General features: G+C 41.2%; 2 protein-coding genes across 6 annotated transcripts; one reads left to right on the top strand and one right to left on the bottom strand.

Moving 5' to 3' along the window:
* Nucleotides 1-1,087: 1,087 nt before the first annotated feature.
* TXNL4A (thioredoxin like 4A) lies at nucleotides 1,088-8,757 on the bottom strand. Of its 3 annotated transcripts, none has more exons than XM_079983848.1 (4): nucleotides 8,647-8,757; nucleotides 6,034-6,206; nucleotides 1,828-1,931; nucleotides 1,088-1,448 (listed from the first exon to the last, which is right to left on the bottom strand). In XM_079983848.1, exons 2-4 carry the CDS (start codon nucleotides 6,184-6,186, stop codon nucleotides 1,277-1,279), a joined length of 429 nt encoding a protein of 142 aa, XP_079839974.1. In that variant the 5' UTR covers nucleotides 6,187-6,206; nucleotides 8,647-8,757; the 3' UTR covers nucleotides 1,088-1,276. The 3 variants fall into 3 exon arrangements, with proteins under 3 accessions (XP_079839974.1, XP_079839975.1, XP_079839976.1); XM_079983849.1 differs by lacking the exon at nucleotides 8,647-8,757 and adding an exon at nucleotides 8,456-8,514; XM_079983850.1 differs by lacking the exons at nucleotides 6,034-6,206; nucleotides 8,647-8,757 and adding an exon at nucleotides 3,776-3,852.
* Nucleotides 8,758-8,893: 136 nt separating this feature from the next.
* Nucleotides 8,894-17,137, top strand: LOC307220124 (putative 2-ketogluconate reductase). 3 transcript variants are annotated; one of them, XM_079983801.1, is made up of 7 exons: nucleotides 9,435-9,739; nucleotides 9,958-10,158; nucleotides 12,281-12,665; nucleotides 13,329-13,500; nucleotides 15,014-15,192; nucleotides 15,800-15,896; nucleotides 16,782-17,137. In XM_079983801.1, the coding sequence occupies exons 2-7, from the start codon at nucleotides 9,991-9,993 to the stop codon at nucleotides 16,936-16,938; spliced, it is 1,158 nt and encodes a 385-aa protein (XP_079839927.1). In that variant the 5' UTR covers nucleotides 9,435-9,739; nucleotides 9,958-9,990; the 3' UTR covers nucleotides 16,939-17,137. The 3 variants fall into 3 exon arrangements, with proteins under 3 accessions (XP_079839928.1, XP_079839927.1, XP_079839929.1); XM_079983802.1 differs by lacking the exons at nucleotides 9,435-9,739; nucleotides 9,958-10,158 and adding an exon at nucleotides 8,894-8,941; XM_079983803.1 differs by lacking the exon at nucleotides 9,958-10,158 and having other exon boundaries at nucleotides 9,437-9,739.
* The last annotated feature ends 26 nt before the right edge of the window (nucleotides 17,138-17,163 follow it).

Here is a 17,163-nt window from a genome sequence, read left to right as displayed (position 1 = left end):
TCATGTGGCCAGTATGACTAAACCACCTCTGGTGCAACGGAACACTGTGACGGAAGCCAGAGTGCATGAAAATGTCGTTTAGTTTCGAGCTGCTAGTTTGGCAAAGCTGGGACAGAGCAATGGGAGCTCACCCCATCGCACAGATTCGAACGGCTGACTTCATAATAATCAAGCTGAAGAGGCTCAGTGGTTTAGACCACAGCACCACCCGCGTCCCTTTACCTTTTTAAAAACATAGCATAATTATGCTAAGAGGGGAGGAAATAAAAGAAGGGAGGAAAGTTGCCTTTTTTCTTCAAAGACATCCTGGGACATGTATTTCTTTTTGGCCAGCAATGGATACTGTCTGCCTTCCAAAAATCTATACTGGAACTGCTTTAGGCTCTGAAAGTGGAACACATAAAACACTGACTGAATTCCCTTATTACAATGATTACTTAATATTACAGTGATTTGTATCAGTTGGTGCTATGCATGTATCCATGACACTTTAGATTCCCAGATTCTAAAGGTGAGCCTTAAACAATTGCTTGAATCCAAAATTCCTGCTCTGTAAGACACTTTCTACTTGCTCACACGAGAGGGATAATTCATTCCTATCCCTCCTATCTACAGACCTCCACACCCCCTGTCCACCACCAACCCTAGCCATCTGGTGATAGGAGAACAGTACTTGGATCCAAGCCAATCACAAAAAATGTGCCTTGTGGGACTTATACAGTGGTACCTTGGTTTTCGAACTTAATTTGTTCTGAGAGTCTGTTTGACTCCCAAAACGGTTCAGAAACCAAGGTGCGGCTTCCAATTAGCTGCAGAAGCTTCCTGCACTCAATCGGAAGCCGCATTGGATGTTAGGCTTCCAAAAAACATCCACAAACCGGAACACTTACTTCTGGGTTTGCGGCGTTCGGGAGCCAAGCCCTTCAAGTACCAAGGTACCACTGTACTGTATTTTTATATTCTGATGAAATACGGTTTATGTTGTCTAGAGGCATTTGTTATGTTTCAACTGGACATAGCTCAATCCATTCCTATAGAAAATAATAGTTTTATAAAAATATTCTGAAAAATGTAAGATTCAAAACACTTTATGTGTAAAAGACATACTTTATTTCTAAAATCAAGTAAAATTTTTTTTGCATAAGAAATAAGATAACATATTTACATAAATTCAAAAATATATTCACAATGGAGATGAAAGCAAGAAAGAACACTTTATACAAAGTTTGAGTTTACGAAGCTCCAGAAGTAGACTTGTAGTAAAATGATAAAATGATCAATATCTGTATTTGGTTGAGTAGTCCTTGGGTGATACAACAAGACCTCTACCTTTACGTGCTCCTCTATAAACTGTTTCTATGATGTCAATCATCTCTTGTTTGTCCTCCATTGCCCAGTTAATTTTGTTGTTGTTACCAGTGCCTAAATCAATCATTATGTGCTTGTTTCTTTAAGAAAGGAAAGAAAAATGGGGAAGGATGTTATTAATATATTATAGTTACATAGTATTTCATGTAGTCCCCATGTATATATATATTCTGCAATATATACGCCTCCCTATCTCCATCTACATTTGGGCAGGATGGAGTGATTTACTTTAATGTATATTTCCTTTATACTAAAACTAGATTAGATTAATGGGGTTGTATCCAGTGCTGTACCAGTGGTATTCAACAGAAATTTGTAGTATTACAGACATCAATAAAGTTACTCTATTCTGCAGCTTATTTAGTTGCACTACATGACACAAATAAACAGATTCGGTCAAAAATTAGAGAAAGCCTGGAAAACACTTATCAGCTGATAATATACAAAGTTATAGTATACCTGAAGAAAAACATGACTGTACAGGGATCGTACAGTTCATACATCTTGTTGAAGTCTGGTACTTCGGTGATATCCACAAGATAAATAACAGCAAAATTTTTCACCTATGGGAGAGGAATGTGTGTTTAGAACATACTATGTTCTAAAACATTAATTGTAAGCAAAATAGCTTCACAGTACAGTGGTACCTCGGGTTACAGACGCTTCAGGTTACACAATTTCAGGTTGTCCACAGGGCGGACCCGGAAGTACTGGAACGGGTTACTTCTGGGTTTTGGCACTCGTGCATGCGAAGCGCTAAATCGCGCTTTGTGCATGTGCATAAGCACCAAATCGCGACCCACGCGTGCAAAGACGTGGCGCTGTGGGTTGCGAACGTGCCTCCCACATGGATCATATTTGCAACCCGAGGTTCCACTGTATTGATGTTTACAGAGAAACATGCTCACTGGGATTTGCTTCCCAAAGGATACAGGTGTTTCCCATTTTGTTTCAAAACGAAAGACACACATAACAAGAACTGAAACACAGAATACAGTTTTATATTTATGTTCAGGTCCAATCCATTTGCACTATACCCAGTAGCGGCCAGAATTCAACGATTGTTCTTCTGCAAGCTTTAGGAAATCTCAAGCTATTACAGTTGTTCAGTATTAATTTGCACATAATCTTCATTAGTTTTCAGCTCCCACCCAATGCAATAGGTCATACTGATACAGTGGCAGTGATGATTGAAGCAGCTTAATTTTAAAAAATACACTGTTCTGCAATTGCCAATGAGTTTAACACTTCAGACATATTTTACTAGCATATAAAAGATTTGGGAAGGAGGAAAAACAAGGTCAGGGTCGCCAGTGTGGTGCCTGTGGGCCACAGTGTACCCACCAGTATCTCCTATAAGACCCACAAAAAGTCTCAGTAAATATCCCTTCAAAAATTCACAATGCAAGAAACTTTGCTGTTTCTGCTCAGTTCCTGTTTACCTCTCCTATATTAGACACACACCTGTAAACACATCCATATTTCATTGGATGCCAGGACTGGATACAAAAAGGGGTGAGGGGCTGCCAGCTCTGCAGGAAACGGGTGACATAACTGGGCTCCTGAGCCTCACGGGGGGCCACAGAAAGAATGTTGTTAGTAAAGGGAGCCGTGGACCCAAAAAGGTTGAAAACCTTTGCAACACACTAATATACACATAAACCTGTAAGAACCTATGCATAAGTATCTATTTTTAATACAGTGGAATATATGTTTCTTAAGGCATTTATAACCCTCCTACAAGACTTATTGAGAATTCTGAAAATTTAAAAATATTTGACCCTTGTGTTAGTATTAAAACCCTAAAACATGATGACAAACTTTCAATGCTCAAAGACCAGGAAATAAAATGTCTCATTATGCCAAGGAGTTCATTTTTTATTTTGAATGCTAGAGACAGAGAGACCCCATTCCGCTTACAAAACAGTAATTTCCAAAATGGTTTTACAATCAATCCATCTCCCGGGGACTATGGGAATTGTAGCTTTGTGAGGGAATAGGGGTCTAGCAGCTCTCAGCTCCTTTGACAAACTAGTTCTAAGGGTCCTTTGGGGGAATCTATGACAGTTTAAAATATTCTTAAAAGCCTTTTTCTTTAGCGGCACATATTGGCAAAGTTTTTGTTTTGCTGGACCTGACAGGAAGTCACTGTTGTTAACTTTTACACCCCAGAACTGCATGGTTATATTGGAAATTATGCATAGTGTATCAGAGAAGGAGCATAAACAGTGGAAGAACAAGCTGCACTTACTGGAAATTCTATCTAAGAAAGTGACCAGCATGGAAACTGGAAACTTCAGTGCTCACTGTCAACTAAATTTTCTCCCAGTGCAGAATATAACTGTAGCATAACAATAGGTTTGCATGATTGTTCTAGTGTAAATATGCAGTACAACTGATTACTCACTCTTTGTACAGCAGTGATATCCGAACAGGACTTGTAAGCAAGAAGATGAGGAAGGATCACCCTCTTTAATCTGCTATTTCTGCAGAGGGAGATGTTCAAATACAAAGTTACATTGTTCTTTTCCCCCCACGTAAAACTTAAGTGCCAATATGCTTGCCAAGTTACTAGTTTTTCAACTACAGTGGACGCTCGGGTTGCGAACGTGATCCGTGCGGGATGCACATTTGCAACCCGCAGCAGCGTGTCTGAGCACGTGTGGGTTCCGATTCAGCACTTCTGTGCATGTGCAAAGCGTGATGTAGCACTTCTGCGCATGTGCGACTGCCAAAACCGGGAAGTAACCCATTCCAGTACTTCCGGGTTTCAGCGGTCCACAAACTGAAAAAATGCAACCTGAAGTGTCTGTAACCCGAGGTAGGACTATATTACTATCTATAAAAGTATTCCAAAGAATATTATGTCCTATTCCTTGACATTTCCTTGACAATGTTTCTCCCACCTATTAATATTTCTAGCTATATTTTCCTTTACAATGTCAAAATACTAAATAGTTATGTCTCAATTTTGGTACATGGACTTACTATATTTGCCCTGAAGTTTAAAGTCAATTTGTCTTTTATTGCTCAGAAGCAGTAATACAAGCAATTGGATTGCCTTTAGGGTTGTTTTCATAACAGTTTGAATTCTATGCTGTTATTAATAGCATATGTATGAATTTTATTATTTTCGTTTTCACAAAAACTTCTGCAATGCAATTTTATATAAGGTTAGATCCAAAGGTGCCCTTCATGTGACAGAGTCCTATTTTATTTCAGCCCCCAAAACTTCTGCAATTACCTTTAGCATATTTGCTGCTTTAAAATATATGCCAAACCTCCCTCATCTACCACCTATCCAAGTACCGGTAAATTCTTTACAGTGGTATAGAACACTGTTTTTCAAACTATGTTCCAATAATGCAGAGGTTCCTGGAAGCTTATCGGGGGCTTGAAGGCATTCTTAATATCAGCACCCAAATTGTGGAATGCCTTTCTTTCCCAGATCCAACTGGTGCTGAAACTGATAGATTTTCAGCATCAGTTAAAAACATACCTATTTGCCCAGGTTTTTTGCTAAACTGGTATACAGTTGTGTAGCCTGCTCTCAGTGACTTATCAATCTGTTGCAAGTGATTAAGAATTTTTAGCAATTTGTTTTATGAAAATGATTTCATTGTGAATGGTGTATTTATTTTGTATATTGTAAACCATTCTGGGATCATTTTTAATGATAAACAGGTTAGATGAATATTAAGATCAGCATTAGGTCTACCCTAAACTATGGCTTGCAAATCCCTATCAATCTTCCTCTCTGATACAAAGCTGTGGGAAAATTAGGGTTCCATTCTAGGATATAATTTCAATTAACATGATGCAATAATCAGATCTGAAAGGCTTATCCAAGGCTTTAACTACATGAGGTAGTTAAACCCCTAGAACTTTCTTCAATAATGCAGGAGTGCTGCAGCAGATAAGTAAAGAGCAAGCTTCCTCAACCTCAGCCTTCCAAATGTTTTTTTAGGCCTACAACTCCCATGATCCCTAGCTAGCAGAACCAGGGGTCAGGGATGATGGGAATTGTAGTCTCAAAACTTCTGAAGGGCTGAGGTTGAGGAAGCCTGGTAAAGTTTTTCAGTAGAAAAGCTGATTTGGAAACAATTACTCTACAGTAAGAAACAGTTAACAAACAAAATTAAAGGACCACAACTGCATAAAACAATCAAACGAATGGCAATATAACATTGAAGAAATACAAGAACTTTGCCTTGTTCTGCCTCCTTTTGTGATTCCAATTCAATTTCATTCTTTGCAGCCACAAAGATTACAAGTTTAGGAAAGTCAGTAACTTTTGTATTCTGGCAAGAACCAATATAATCCATTATTATAGCATAATATGAACTTTCCTTTGCTCCCCTCCCTTGTACCGCTCCCACAAAATTGTGCTCCAGGGGGTTGGAAGACCCTCAGGCAGGTTTCAGGAGTGCTACAGGGGGCAGAGAGGAAGTCTCATGATACAAGAGGAAGCCTACTCACATGACTCTGGATGTGTGCAACCTTTACTGAAAAAAATATTTTACATTAGAACCATGCATTTCAGTCGTTCCTTCTCAGATAAAAATGTAAACAAAATAATTGGCATGTTTTCTCATATATGTTCTTGGTTTAATATATAAATATGGATTAAATGGATATAATACAATATCAATACAAATGAAATACCTTCTCAGCAATACTATATAAAACTTCGTCCATTTTCATACATGTTGGATCCCAGTCATGCCCAAAACGAATGACCACCACACGGTCTTCTTCTGAAAGAATGGCCTGGTCTACTTGCCAGCCATTGTGTAAATGTGGAAGCATATACGACATTTTCAAAATATGTGTAAGACCTGTGGGAGAAAACAGAACAAGACAATAATTTACAGTTCAGGTTCACTGTGCTCAATGTTACAGAAAAAGGTTTGATTCAAGACAAAGCAATTTGTTAGATTTTGACTGGTAAACTCACGAAGTGAATTCTTGTGTAAGGCAAGCAAATTGTTATATAATTAGTTTACCCCGTTATTCCAGCCAAGGTTAAGCTACCACAGCAGACTGCATAGTCAATTATGGGACATAATTAGGGATGTGTTGATGGGGGAAGTCAATTCTTCTGGTCCATGACAGTTGGTAATAAGTTCAGATTGTTCTCTCCAAAAGGAAGGAACAGAAGAACTTACAGGTGACTTTGGGGTCTGGCTGGGATCAGCCAAGAGAAAACAAGGGCACGATTAAAGGTTAATGCTAAGTTCTAAATCAGGCATGTCCAACAGGTCAAATGCAATCTACTGGTTGATCACGGGGTGTTCCTGGTCAATCTTGATCCTGGTCAATCTTTGGACCCCTAGCGATTTTTAATTTTTTTTAAAAAGGGTACATCATTGCCCGTTTGTTTTTTTTAATGCTGTGAGTGGATCACAGTCTCTTGGGAGTTGGACGTGCCTGCTCTAAATGACCTGGAACCAAAAAGATAGACAGGACCATATGATAGACCCCAAATATCAATATCATTTTTAAGAGGCCCTTAAATTGAAGGCTGTTGTCTTTGTCCATGGAGTTTTCTTGGCAGGGATACTGGAGTGGCTTGCCGGTTCCTCCTCCAGGTGGATCATGTTTGGTCAAAACTCTCCACTATGACCTGTTCATCTTGGGTGCCCTGCTCGGCATAGTTCATAGCTTCTCTGAGTTCTTCCAAGCCCCTTCGCCACGGCAAGGCAGTGATCCATGAAGGGGCAGTGATCCATGAAGGGGTCCATGCAAGCTGGATTTAGAAGAGGCAGAGGAACCAGAGACCAAATTGCAAACATGCGCTGGATTATGGAGAAAGCTAGAGAGTTCCAGAAAGACATTTACTTCTGCTTCATTGACTATGCAAAAGCCTTTGACTGTGTCGACCATGGCAAACTATGGCAAGTTCTTAAAGAAATGGGAGTGCCTGATCACCTCATCTGTCTCCTGAGAAATCTCTATGTGGGACAAGAAGCTACAGTTAGAACTGGATATGGAACAACTGACTGGTTCAAAATTGGGAAAGGAGTACGACAAGGCTGCATTTTGTCTCCCTGCTTATTTAACTTATATGCAGAATTCATCATGCGAAAGGCTGGGCTGGATGAATCCCTAACCGGAATTAAGATTGCCGGAAGAAATATCAACAACCTCAGATATGCAGATGACACAACCTTGATGGCAGAAAGTGAGGAGGAATTAAAGAACCTTTTATTGAGGGTGAAAGAGGAGAGTGCAAAATATGGTCTGAAGCTCAACATCAAAAAAACGAAGATCATGGCTACTGGTCCCATCACCTCCTGGCAAATAGAAGGGGAAGAAATGGAGGCAGTGAGAGATTTTACTTTCTTGGGCTCCATGATCACTGCAGATGGTGACAGCAGCCACGAAATTAAAAGACGCCTGCTTCTTGGGAGAAGGGCAATGACAGGCCTAGACAGCATCTTGAGAAGTAGAGACATCACCTTGCCAACAAAGGTCCGTATAGTTAAAGCTATGGTTTTCCCAGTAGTGATGTATGGAAGTGAGAGCTGGACCATAAAGAAGGCTGATCGCCGAAGAATTGATGCTTTTGAATTATGGTGCTGGAGGAGACTCTTGAGAGTCCCATGGACTGCAAGAAGATCAAACCTCTCCATTCTGAAGGAAATCAGCCCTGAGTGCTCACTGGAAGGACAGATTGTGAAGCTGAGGCTCCAGTACTTTGGCCACCTCATGAGAAGAGAAGACTCCCTGGAGAAGACCCTGATGTTGGGAAAGATGGAGGGCACAAGGAGAAGGGGGCGACAGAGGACGAGATGGTTGGATAGTGTTTTCGAGGTTACCAGCATGAGTCTGACCAAGCTGCGGGGGGCAGTGGAGGACAGGAGTGCCTGGCGTTCTCTGGTTCATGGGGTCACGAAGAGTCGGACACGACTAAACGACTAAACAACAACAACAAATTGAAGGCTAAACCTTCAGTTACCCTGGGATAAAGGCATTTCGTGTTTTTTGCCCTGGATCTGTAACACCTTCCCCTGACATCCCCTGATCTCCTCCTAGGTGAAGTGCCTATCATATGCCCAGGCCTTTTGAAACCATTTTATCTTACATCCTCTTAGTGAAGTCCTCTTTTCTCATATTCCAGCTGCTCTCCTGTCTGTTCAGGTTATATATATACACACACACACACACACACACACACACACACTAATTGCGGCCCTCCTAACGCTGCTGAACTCCTCCGTCTCCCGACCGTTCACCCGCCCGCGGACTCCAGCCCGCCAGATAACAGCCACTCACCGAAGGCAAAGGAATAACGGCTGCAACGGCTCCCCACAGTCGCCTCGAAGGACACGTGCGCGCTCGCGACGACCGGCGGCCGCCGAACTTAGAGGCCGGGCGGGGCGGGGGGGGGGGACGGGTAAGCGCCGCCTAACGCAGTGCTACGCTTAGCCCCGCGAGGGCAAATGAAGCCGTTTGCCCGCTTTTTGTTTCGCCACTTCCGGAGAGGTTCATTTCGCGACGGAAGTGGAACGGCTGCTCTACCATCGACGCTTGAGCGATGGGGACGAGTCCATTGCAAAAGGAAAGAGAGGTAAGGGGCAACCGTTCTGGTAAAACGGGTACCTGTTGCGTAGAAGAGAGTGGTTCTGACAGCTATGAAGCCCGCGTAGGCGGCTACCATAGACCTTGGGATGACGTCAACCGTTTGGGAAAGGTTGCTCGCCGAAAGCTTGTCTAGCGGAGTTCTTGGTTTTGATGGTTTCTTCCAACCCGTAAGGAAAAGCGAATCGAGAGCTAGGATTGATTGCTCGGGTCTGGCCGCAGTTCTTGCCAATGCCCCCTCCTGCGGGCAGAGACTTGCAATTAAGACTCTTGCCAGCTTCAGACCACGTGATCCTTTTGGAAGTATATTTCTCCTAGACAGCTGTAATACATATTGTTTTTTTACATAGATATGCATTTATTTTAGCACCATGTGTAAACTATGAAAACATGGGCTGATAATGGCTTCCCCCTGCCATATTTTTGCTCTGTAGACAGGGCAAAATAAACATAGCGTATTTTATCTAGGTTTGATACTGTAATGAATTTTTCCTTGGCTCCTAACGGATAAGACATTGAGCATTTATTTTTAATTGAGAAGGTTGTAAATGCTGTTAATAAATATCTGGAAACCAAGTATAAGACTGGGATACATCCTTGTTAGAAATGTGTACGTACTAAGAAACATATGTGCTGTGTGCATAGCTCACATTCAGGCAGAGCCAAGCCAGCTAAGGGGCCTTAAAAGCAAAGTTAAAGAACTGACTGTACTCGGTGCTAATCACAGTGTGTGCTGTAGGAATCAAGAAATACACACATTGTTTAATCCATTCCCCTACTAAAACTGGTAAGTTAGTTACAGCAGAAACTGTTGTTAATCTTGGTGTAATCTTTGTTAAAAGTTTTAAACGTCATTTATTTTGAGTGATTTATTTTGCTGGCTCCACAAAGGGTTTTTAGAATATAATTGCACTGTTACTTTTTTTTTATTCAGAAATGTCTGCTTTAGTATCAGCTAAATTTTCACAACGCTAGCTTAGATTTAAATTGTTGTTTCTTGGACAGGTGTTCCCAAAACACTGTGTTTAATGTAGGATTATGCTCAGAGTTAAAGCCTTCTGCTTGGCACAGTCTGTTCAGCTGGCTGCTGCCTGGGTGAAAGTCTCCAGCACGCATTGGTCTCAGTGGGCAAAGACAAACATTACCTGTGTGCAAAGCTACAGAACTGAGCAAAACAGCACTGGGGGAGCAGCTTACCAGGCCAAGGTTAGTACCAGGAGGAAGCAAATTGCCTTGTAGACATATTCCTGTTGATGATTAAAGTGCTTATTGTGATTATTTATGCTAATCACATAATATATATAAACCCATGTGGCTATATTGCATGTTAAGGCTTTGAGTGAGGGAATTATTATTCTTATCTCTAGCTTGCTGAAAAACAGAGAGTTTATTCCTTAGCAGGAATCAGCTGAGGGTACTTGTACAAGGCGGCCATTAGTAGCCCCTGGACCAAATTATAGCCACCTATATTTAATTGCGGGAACGCAGGTGGCGCTGTGGGTAAAAGCCTCAGCGCCTAGGGCTTGCCGATCGAAAGGTCGGCGGTTCGAATCCCTGCGGTGGGGTGCGCTCCCGTCGTTCGGTCCCAGCGCCTGCCAACCTAGCAGTTCGAAAGCACCTCCGGGTGCAAGTAGATAAATAGGGACCGCTTACTAGCGGGAAGGTAAACAGCGTTTCCGTGTGCGGCTCTGGCTCTGGCCAGAGCAGCGATGTCACGCTGGCCACGTGACCCGGGAGTGTCTCTGGACAGCGCTGGCCCCCGGCCTCTTGAGTGAGATGGGCGCACCAACCCCAGAGTCTGGCAAGACTGGCCTGTACGGGCAGGGGTACCTTTACCTTTACTATATTTAATTGCATCCTGGGAATGGAATGGGGTTGCTGCCAATCAAAGTGGCCTTTTGGCAAAAGTCACTGCTGACAAAATCTGTGGTGAAATATGGGGACAGAGAGATGTAAACTGTTCCAGTGCTGCAAGACAACTGTTCCGCCACCTCTCAGGTGGGCTCCATTGCCATTCTAAGAGAATGAGAGAAGTCTTCATGGTGAGTTGTGGCACCTCTTTTTCTAGAAAAATAGCACTGCCCACAGCCTTCCATTTGAACACATTGCTTCACACACCACAACTGATAATTATATTGAAGGGTCCATAGTGTTACATGATGCCTTTTCACTTAAATGTATTATTCATATTAGACAGAAGTTAGTAAGCATATCATAGAAGGCAGTAACTAATGGGGTCCCTCTTATGTGGGTTGAAGCATACATATAGGGCAGAATTTGGGTGTGATGTGTATGTTTTAGTGGGGTGAGAGTTGTATATTGTGACCCAAGTTGTGCCTTGCCAAGAGGGAGGCTGAAATGGAAGGGTTCCTTGACTCTTTAAGAAGTTTTTTTAATGTGCTGCTATGTTTTGAGGGCTTTAGGATTTTATTGTTTTATGTTCGATTATATTACATTTTGTAGTTTTTCATATTCATTGTTTCTTGTATATGCATATTGTAGTTATTATTTTCAAGACCACAAGGTTACTGCCTTAATATTTAAGCAATATTTAAATACTGTATAGGAAACAATAATTTACTAGGTATTTTTCCTAATAAATCATCCAAAGTAGTGTATGCTGTCCTTCTCTTAGGATGAACAAAATTAGTTGATGTTGGTGTTTCTATTAAAAGATAAGCAGCTAAATCTTGTGAAGTTTTTTGTCCTATAACTGGCTGCAGCTCATTTCTTTGTACAGAAGCTGACGCAGTCAGAATCAAAACTGATAAAAGGCTAATTTGATCAGCATGAAGCATTCTCAGACATTTTTAGAGAGGATCCCATTCCGCTCCAGCAACTAAGCATTTCCTCTGCTTCTTACATTTTGAATATAGCTTTATCATTACATTGTAGTGTCTTATTGCCACAACTGGGCAAGAAAATATGCATGTAGAAAGTCATCATCTGTTGCAATTAAATCCTGTTGTAAATTAAATCCTCCTGGGTATATTCTTTTCTTATGTATAAAATCTTTATAAATGTCTAAACACCACAAAATGCCATAGTAGCGTACAACAACATTAAAACAAAGGAAATAAAGCAGATCTCCAAAGAGAAATCCGATACTGCCTGTGAGTCAGCTTGTCCTCCTGGGAACGCTTTTAGAAATAGATGTTTTAAGCACCCAACCAAACGTAATTATTGTCAGAGACTATCTAACTGTTAATACAGAATAATGCAGAATTCTGAGACTCCAGTTTACATCCTTGGATATTTTCCAGTGGCTTTATGAAAGCGTAGTTTTCTGTTTTCTGTTTAACATTTCTCATCATGCCCTTTTTTTCAGGGTATGGGAGAAAAAGAACTGCCTGGCGTTTTGATCTGTGACATAGGAGGTGCATTTGGTGTGCTGGAGAGCCATGTGGAGTTCCTTAAGAAACAATTCAATCTCATCACCCTGAGAGAGTTTCACAGAAACAAGGACAAACTTCGTGAAAAGATCAAGTCCATTTTTGTATTTGAGTGCAGACCTCTCATTGACCGGGAGCTTCTTGAAAGCTTGCCCAGCCTAAAGGTGGTAGCAAACTCAGGGGTAGGAGTGAATCATTTGGACTTGAAACTGATTTCGAGCTTTGGAGTAAAAGTCACCAACACCCCACATGCTGTTTCTGACTCCACAGCAGACATAGGCATGGCCTTAATGCTGGCATCTGCAAGAAGACTAGTGGAAGGTAAAGTCATTTTCTTTTGCAGTTTGTGTAAGTTGCTGTGGACACATTTCAGATTTTGTGGGACATAACTTGCACTAATATGTTAAGATTTTGAGTTTACCATTCCCAGTATCAATCAGTCCTTAGATCAGCTGATCAATAGTTATATGATAATGCCCATGATATAGTGATAAATAATAATACAGGTATTTGCTCCCTTTTCCAGCTATTCAGGTACCAAGTAGAAATTACCTTTTAAACTGAAAATTATGGAGTACTGTACTCAAAATTTTGGCTTGCTTCTAATTTGTAACTGAAATTGAGTCAGAGCCAATATCCATTTAGCTCCACATTTTAAACCTTGATGGGTTGAAGCTCTTCAAACTCTTGAGCAGATGTTTCTCTAATCCTTCCATACAAGATCCCTTAACTAGATTTAACAGTGATGGATTCTGCTACCTTCTTCCTTAAATTTATTCCCACCTATATTTTTATGTGCTGCTTATACAAATTCTAAGTAGAAATATGCCTTACAGGGACTCCCATTTAGAGCGGTCTTCTGATTTTCAATAACTATTGTAAATGGTGCAGGCGCGTTTTCTAATTTCTGAAATAAAGCTGTTGTAAATACTAACGCTCTTGTTTCTCATTCGCTGCTGCGTGGCTTCTGCTTTTGTTTTTTAGGTTGTCATATTGCAACATCTCCAGATACCACACATTTTGCGGTTGACTGGCTGGGAGTAGAAGTTACCCGGGCCACTCTTGGTATCATTGGGATGGGCAGCATTGGGTATAAAGTAGCCAAGAGAGCAAAAGCTTTTGACATGAACATCCTTTATCACAACAGGAACCCTAGGTATATCTTTGATGAAGGTGTTGTACAGTGCAGCCCATGCAAAATTAACATGGGAGTAAGTCTCATGGATCTCAGCGGGGCTTACTCCTGAGTAGACATGCACAGGACCTCAGCCTTAGTTATTTAACTTGCAATGTATTGGTAATCTAGGTTTCTATGTCTGTTGCAAGCAGTTGCTCGAAACTACCAATCTCTGCACCATCTTACAGTGTCAGTCTGTCTGTAATCATGGAGGCTAAGGGGCTGAGAGAGACAAAAACAATTCCTCCATCACTTGAGACTATTTTCATCTCTACCATTAAAGTGAAAAAGTCATTGTATGGTGGGGTTGCCATATTTCAAGAGGTAAGAGTCTGGACACAAAAAGTTGTTGGGCTTCCTTAGGGCAATCACCCAACAGCCCCTCCACCACCGCTGAGCCTGAGCTGGCCACACCAGAGCCCAGGTTGTCAGAGCCACACCCCCCCACAAAAGAACCCCCACCAAAATCCAGGACATTTGCTTTAAAATGTAAAATCACACACACACAAACCCGCAGATGGGCATGTAGGACCCCAAAAAGAGGACATGTCTGGGAATTTCTGGACGTATGGCAAACCTACGTGTATGGTGATTCTTCTTGTTAATATTTGAACACTGAAGTGGAAAGCAAGTGATTTTTAAAGACATGGTGATTTTCAGACTTACAATATGGTAAAACGACCACACACCCACACCCACACCTGCCTGTTCAGAATTAATATATAAATCAGGGTTTATTAGATTTTTGTCTTGAATCTGTTTTTGCAGCATGCACAGAGCGACACATACAAAATAAGGGTAATTCTGCTTATCTCCAGTATTGGCAATCAACACCTAAAGCAGGGCACACAAGGAGGTGCACTAGAAGACTAGAAGATATTTTCAAAGGATAGTAATCATTTTTTAAGAAAATCACTGCTAGCCAGAAACACATGCAGGCTCCCATGTTCCTCAAGTTTTAAGATTCTCATGATCAGCCACATCCTTTAGCAATGCCCTTTGGCTGCCTTGAAAGGCAAGCATGTAGCACCATGCAAGGAGCAAAAACTGATGTTCACATGGATGCTGCATTGAATAGGGAGGGATGCAGTGGACTTTAAATGTTGCCTTTTGACCTAAAATTTGGCTACCCATAGGAAAGAATCCACAAGGAGCTCCCAGCCCCTGTCAAGTATTTGTTCCTCCCAGGCAGCTCCAGGGACGAGAGTTACTAATACAGTGGTACCTCAGGTTACATACGCTTCAGGTTACATACGCTTCAAGTTACAGACTCCGCTAACCCAGAAATAGTGCTTCAGGTTAAGAACTTTGCTTCAGGATGAGAACAGAAATCATGCTCCGGCGGCGTGGCAGCAGTGGGAGGCCGCATTACTGAAGCGGTGCTTCAGGTTAAGAACAGTTTCAGGTTAAGTACGGACCTCCGGAATGAATTAAGTACTTAACCTGAGGTACCACTGTATAAGTGACAATTGTCACATTTATTTCCTTCCAGGAAAGAGGAAGAAGAGCAGGCAGTTGGTGCTACTTATTGCAGAAACATAGAAGACTTGCTCCAAGGGTCTGACTTTGTGATGCTGGTTGTTAATCTGACACCTGAGACACACAAGCTCATTGGGAAAAGAGAGCTGCAGCTGATGAAACCCACGGCTACTCTCATCAACATCTGCAGAGGTAGGGGATGTGTGACTACCTAAATGTAAACTTCAGCTATATACATTTTTCAAATACCTATTTTTGACTATATTCCATCCTTTTCTCTGTATTCTTTTGTGTGAAAGGTGATACATTTCATCAGCACTAACAAAGGGTGAGGCCAACAACCAGTTTTCAGTGTCTAGAATCAATATGGATTATTTTGAAACCAGTAGTATTGGTGGGGGGGCAATCAGGAGTATGGTACACAAGAAAAAGAAGGGGGAAATTCAGTGGTAAAGAAACATACATTGGGTACATTGGATTTAAGGAAGGAAGGATGGAAGAGCAATATCACATGAAGTGGCTTTATTGGTGAACTTTAACAGGTTTGCTACAAAGGAAATGGATTAAGGACTGGATTCATAAGCCTTTTTACTATTTTGGGTCAATCAAAACGTGTTTGGGGAGATAATGTGGAGAGTGCCTTAGCTCCTTAAAAGGTGTTCTTTGGCTGCAATCAAAAGCACACTTACCTAGGCATTAACTCCACTGGACACAATGTTGTGCTTTTCAAGTGAACAATGCAAGAAACCAGCTTTCAGTCTTTATCATGAACTACTTTATGACTTTCTGTCCGTATCAGGTGCAGTAGTTGATCAAGATGCCTTGGTAGAAGCGCTCAAAAATGGAGTTATTAAGGCTGCAGCTTTAGATGTGACTCACCCTGAACCATTGCCAAGGTAAAATATTACCAAAAAACCCACACCTTTGCTGTTGTTGTTTTAGTCCTGACATGGAATAATTATTATTCATTGGTCCAAAACTTCAACATTAAGGCACAGATGATCATGATTTGCCTCTGTTGCCGCCTTCTTAATGCTTGATGTGTTCAGAAACCTGTGTGCATGGATAGTCATAAATATGCCTTCTTCTGAGTTCATTTTGCCATTTCTTCTGACTGACCAGAGTCTCAGTGTATTTGGATTTAAACAAACTGAAGTAACACAAGAAATCATGATGGTAGAGGTATTAAATATAACCCATTACAAGCTCTGTAGTACAACAACACAATAGCATTTGTGTTCAGGGCTGAGATAGCAATCTGTCCCTTGTCCTGAGGTCCCAAATGCTTTTTCTTTGCCATCTAACGCTTTGAAACAAAACAACCTTCAGATTGTATAGTAGGCGGCAAAATTTGTTTTGCTGCTTTAATTCATTTTCACTCAAACCTGTACCGTGCATTTGAAATGCAAAAATAGAGCAGAATTGTAAGGGGGAGTTCTTGTTCTAAGCCTAGAACATAGACTGCATTGTTCTAAGCTTTCTATCTAACAGTACTGCCATACAAACAAGTTTATAGGTGATGAGAACTTTGATTCAGAGCACCAGTCACTCAAAATCAGATCTTCATAGGGCTAGCTCCTAAAATGATTTAGTAAATCATATCACACTTAATGATTGTGACCTACACAGTGTATACAAGACATCTCAGTGGAAGCTAACTTACCATTAACCCCCCCCCCCCGAATTTGGAGTCTTTGTCAGTGCAGTCATATAGCAATATAGTTACTTTGATCTGCCCGTGCCAGATGACTTCTGATTTTTCTGTTATGGCTTCCTTGCAGGGATCACCCATTATTGCAACTGAAGAATGTTATTATAACTCCTCACATTGGAACTGCAACTGTGCAAGCCCTGCTTATGATGACAGAAGAAGCAGTGGAAAATATACAGGCTGTTCTCAATGACCTCCCCATTCCTAGTGAAGTGATCCCCCAATAGTTTGATGGAGAACATTAATAATCAGTGGCTGGTCAGCAAAAGGACATTAACCGCTAAGTAACAATGGAGAATGAAAATCAAAACTTATCCTACGTAGTTTTCATTTATGGCTTCCCATACTGTAACTATTTTCTGTAATTATATTCTTAAGTAAAAGAACTAATAAATGTTGCTCCAAGGCTTTCGAGCACAACAGCTGGCTTTCTGATTCTTCCAGCCCTTTAT

Source organism: Podarcis cretensis (genome assembly GCF_951804945.1).
Source record: "Podarcis cretensis genome assembly, chromosome: 7".
Lineage (NCBI taxonomy): Eukaryota > Metazoa > Chordata > Lepidosauria > Squamata > Lacertidae > Podarcis > Podarcis cretensis.
The sequence above is the reverse complement of the archived record's forward strand: the minus strand, read 5'-3'. Positions and strand labels throughout refer to the sequence as shown.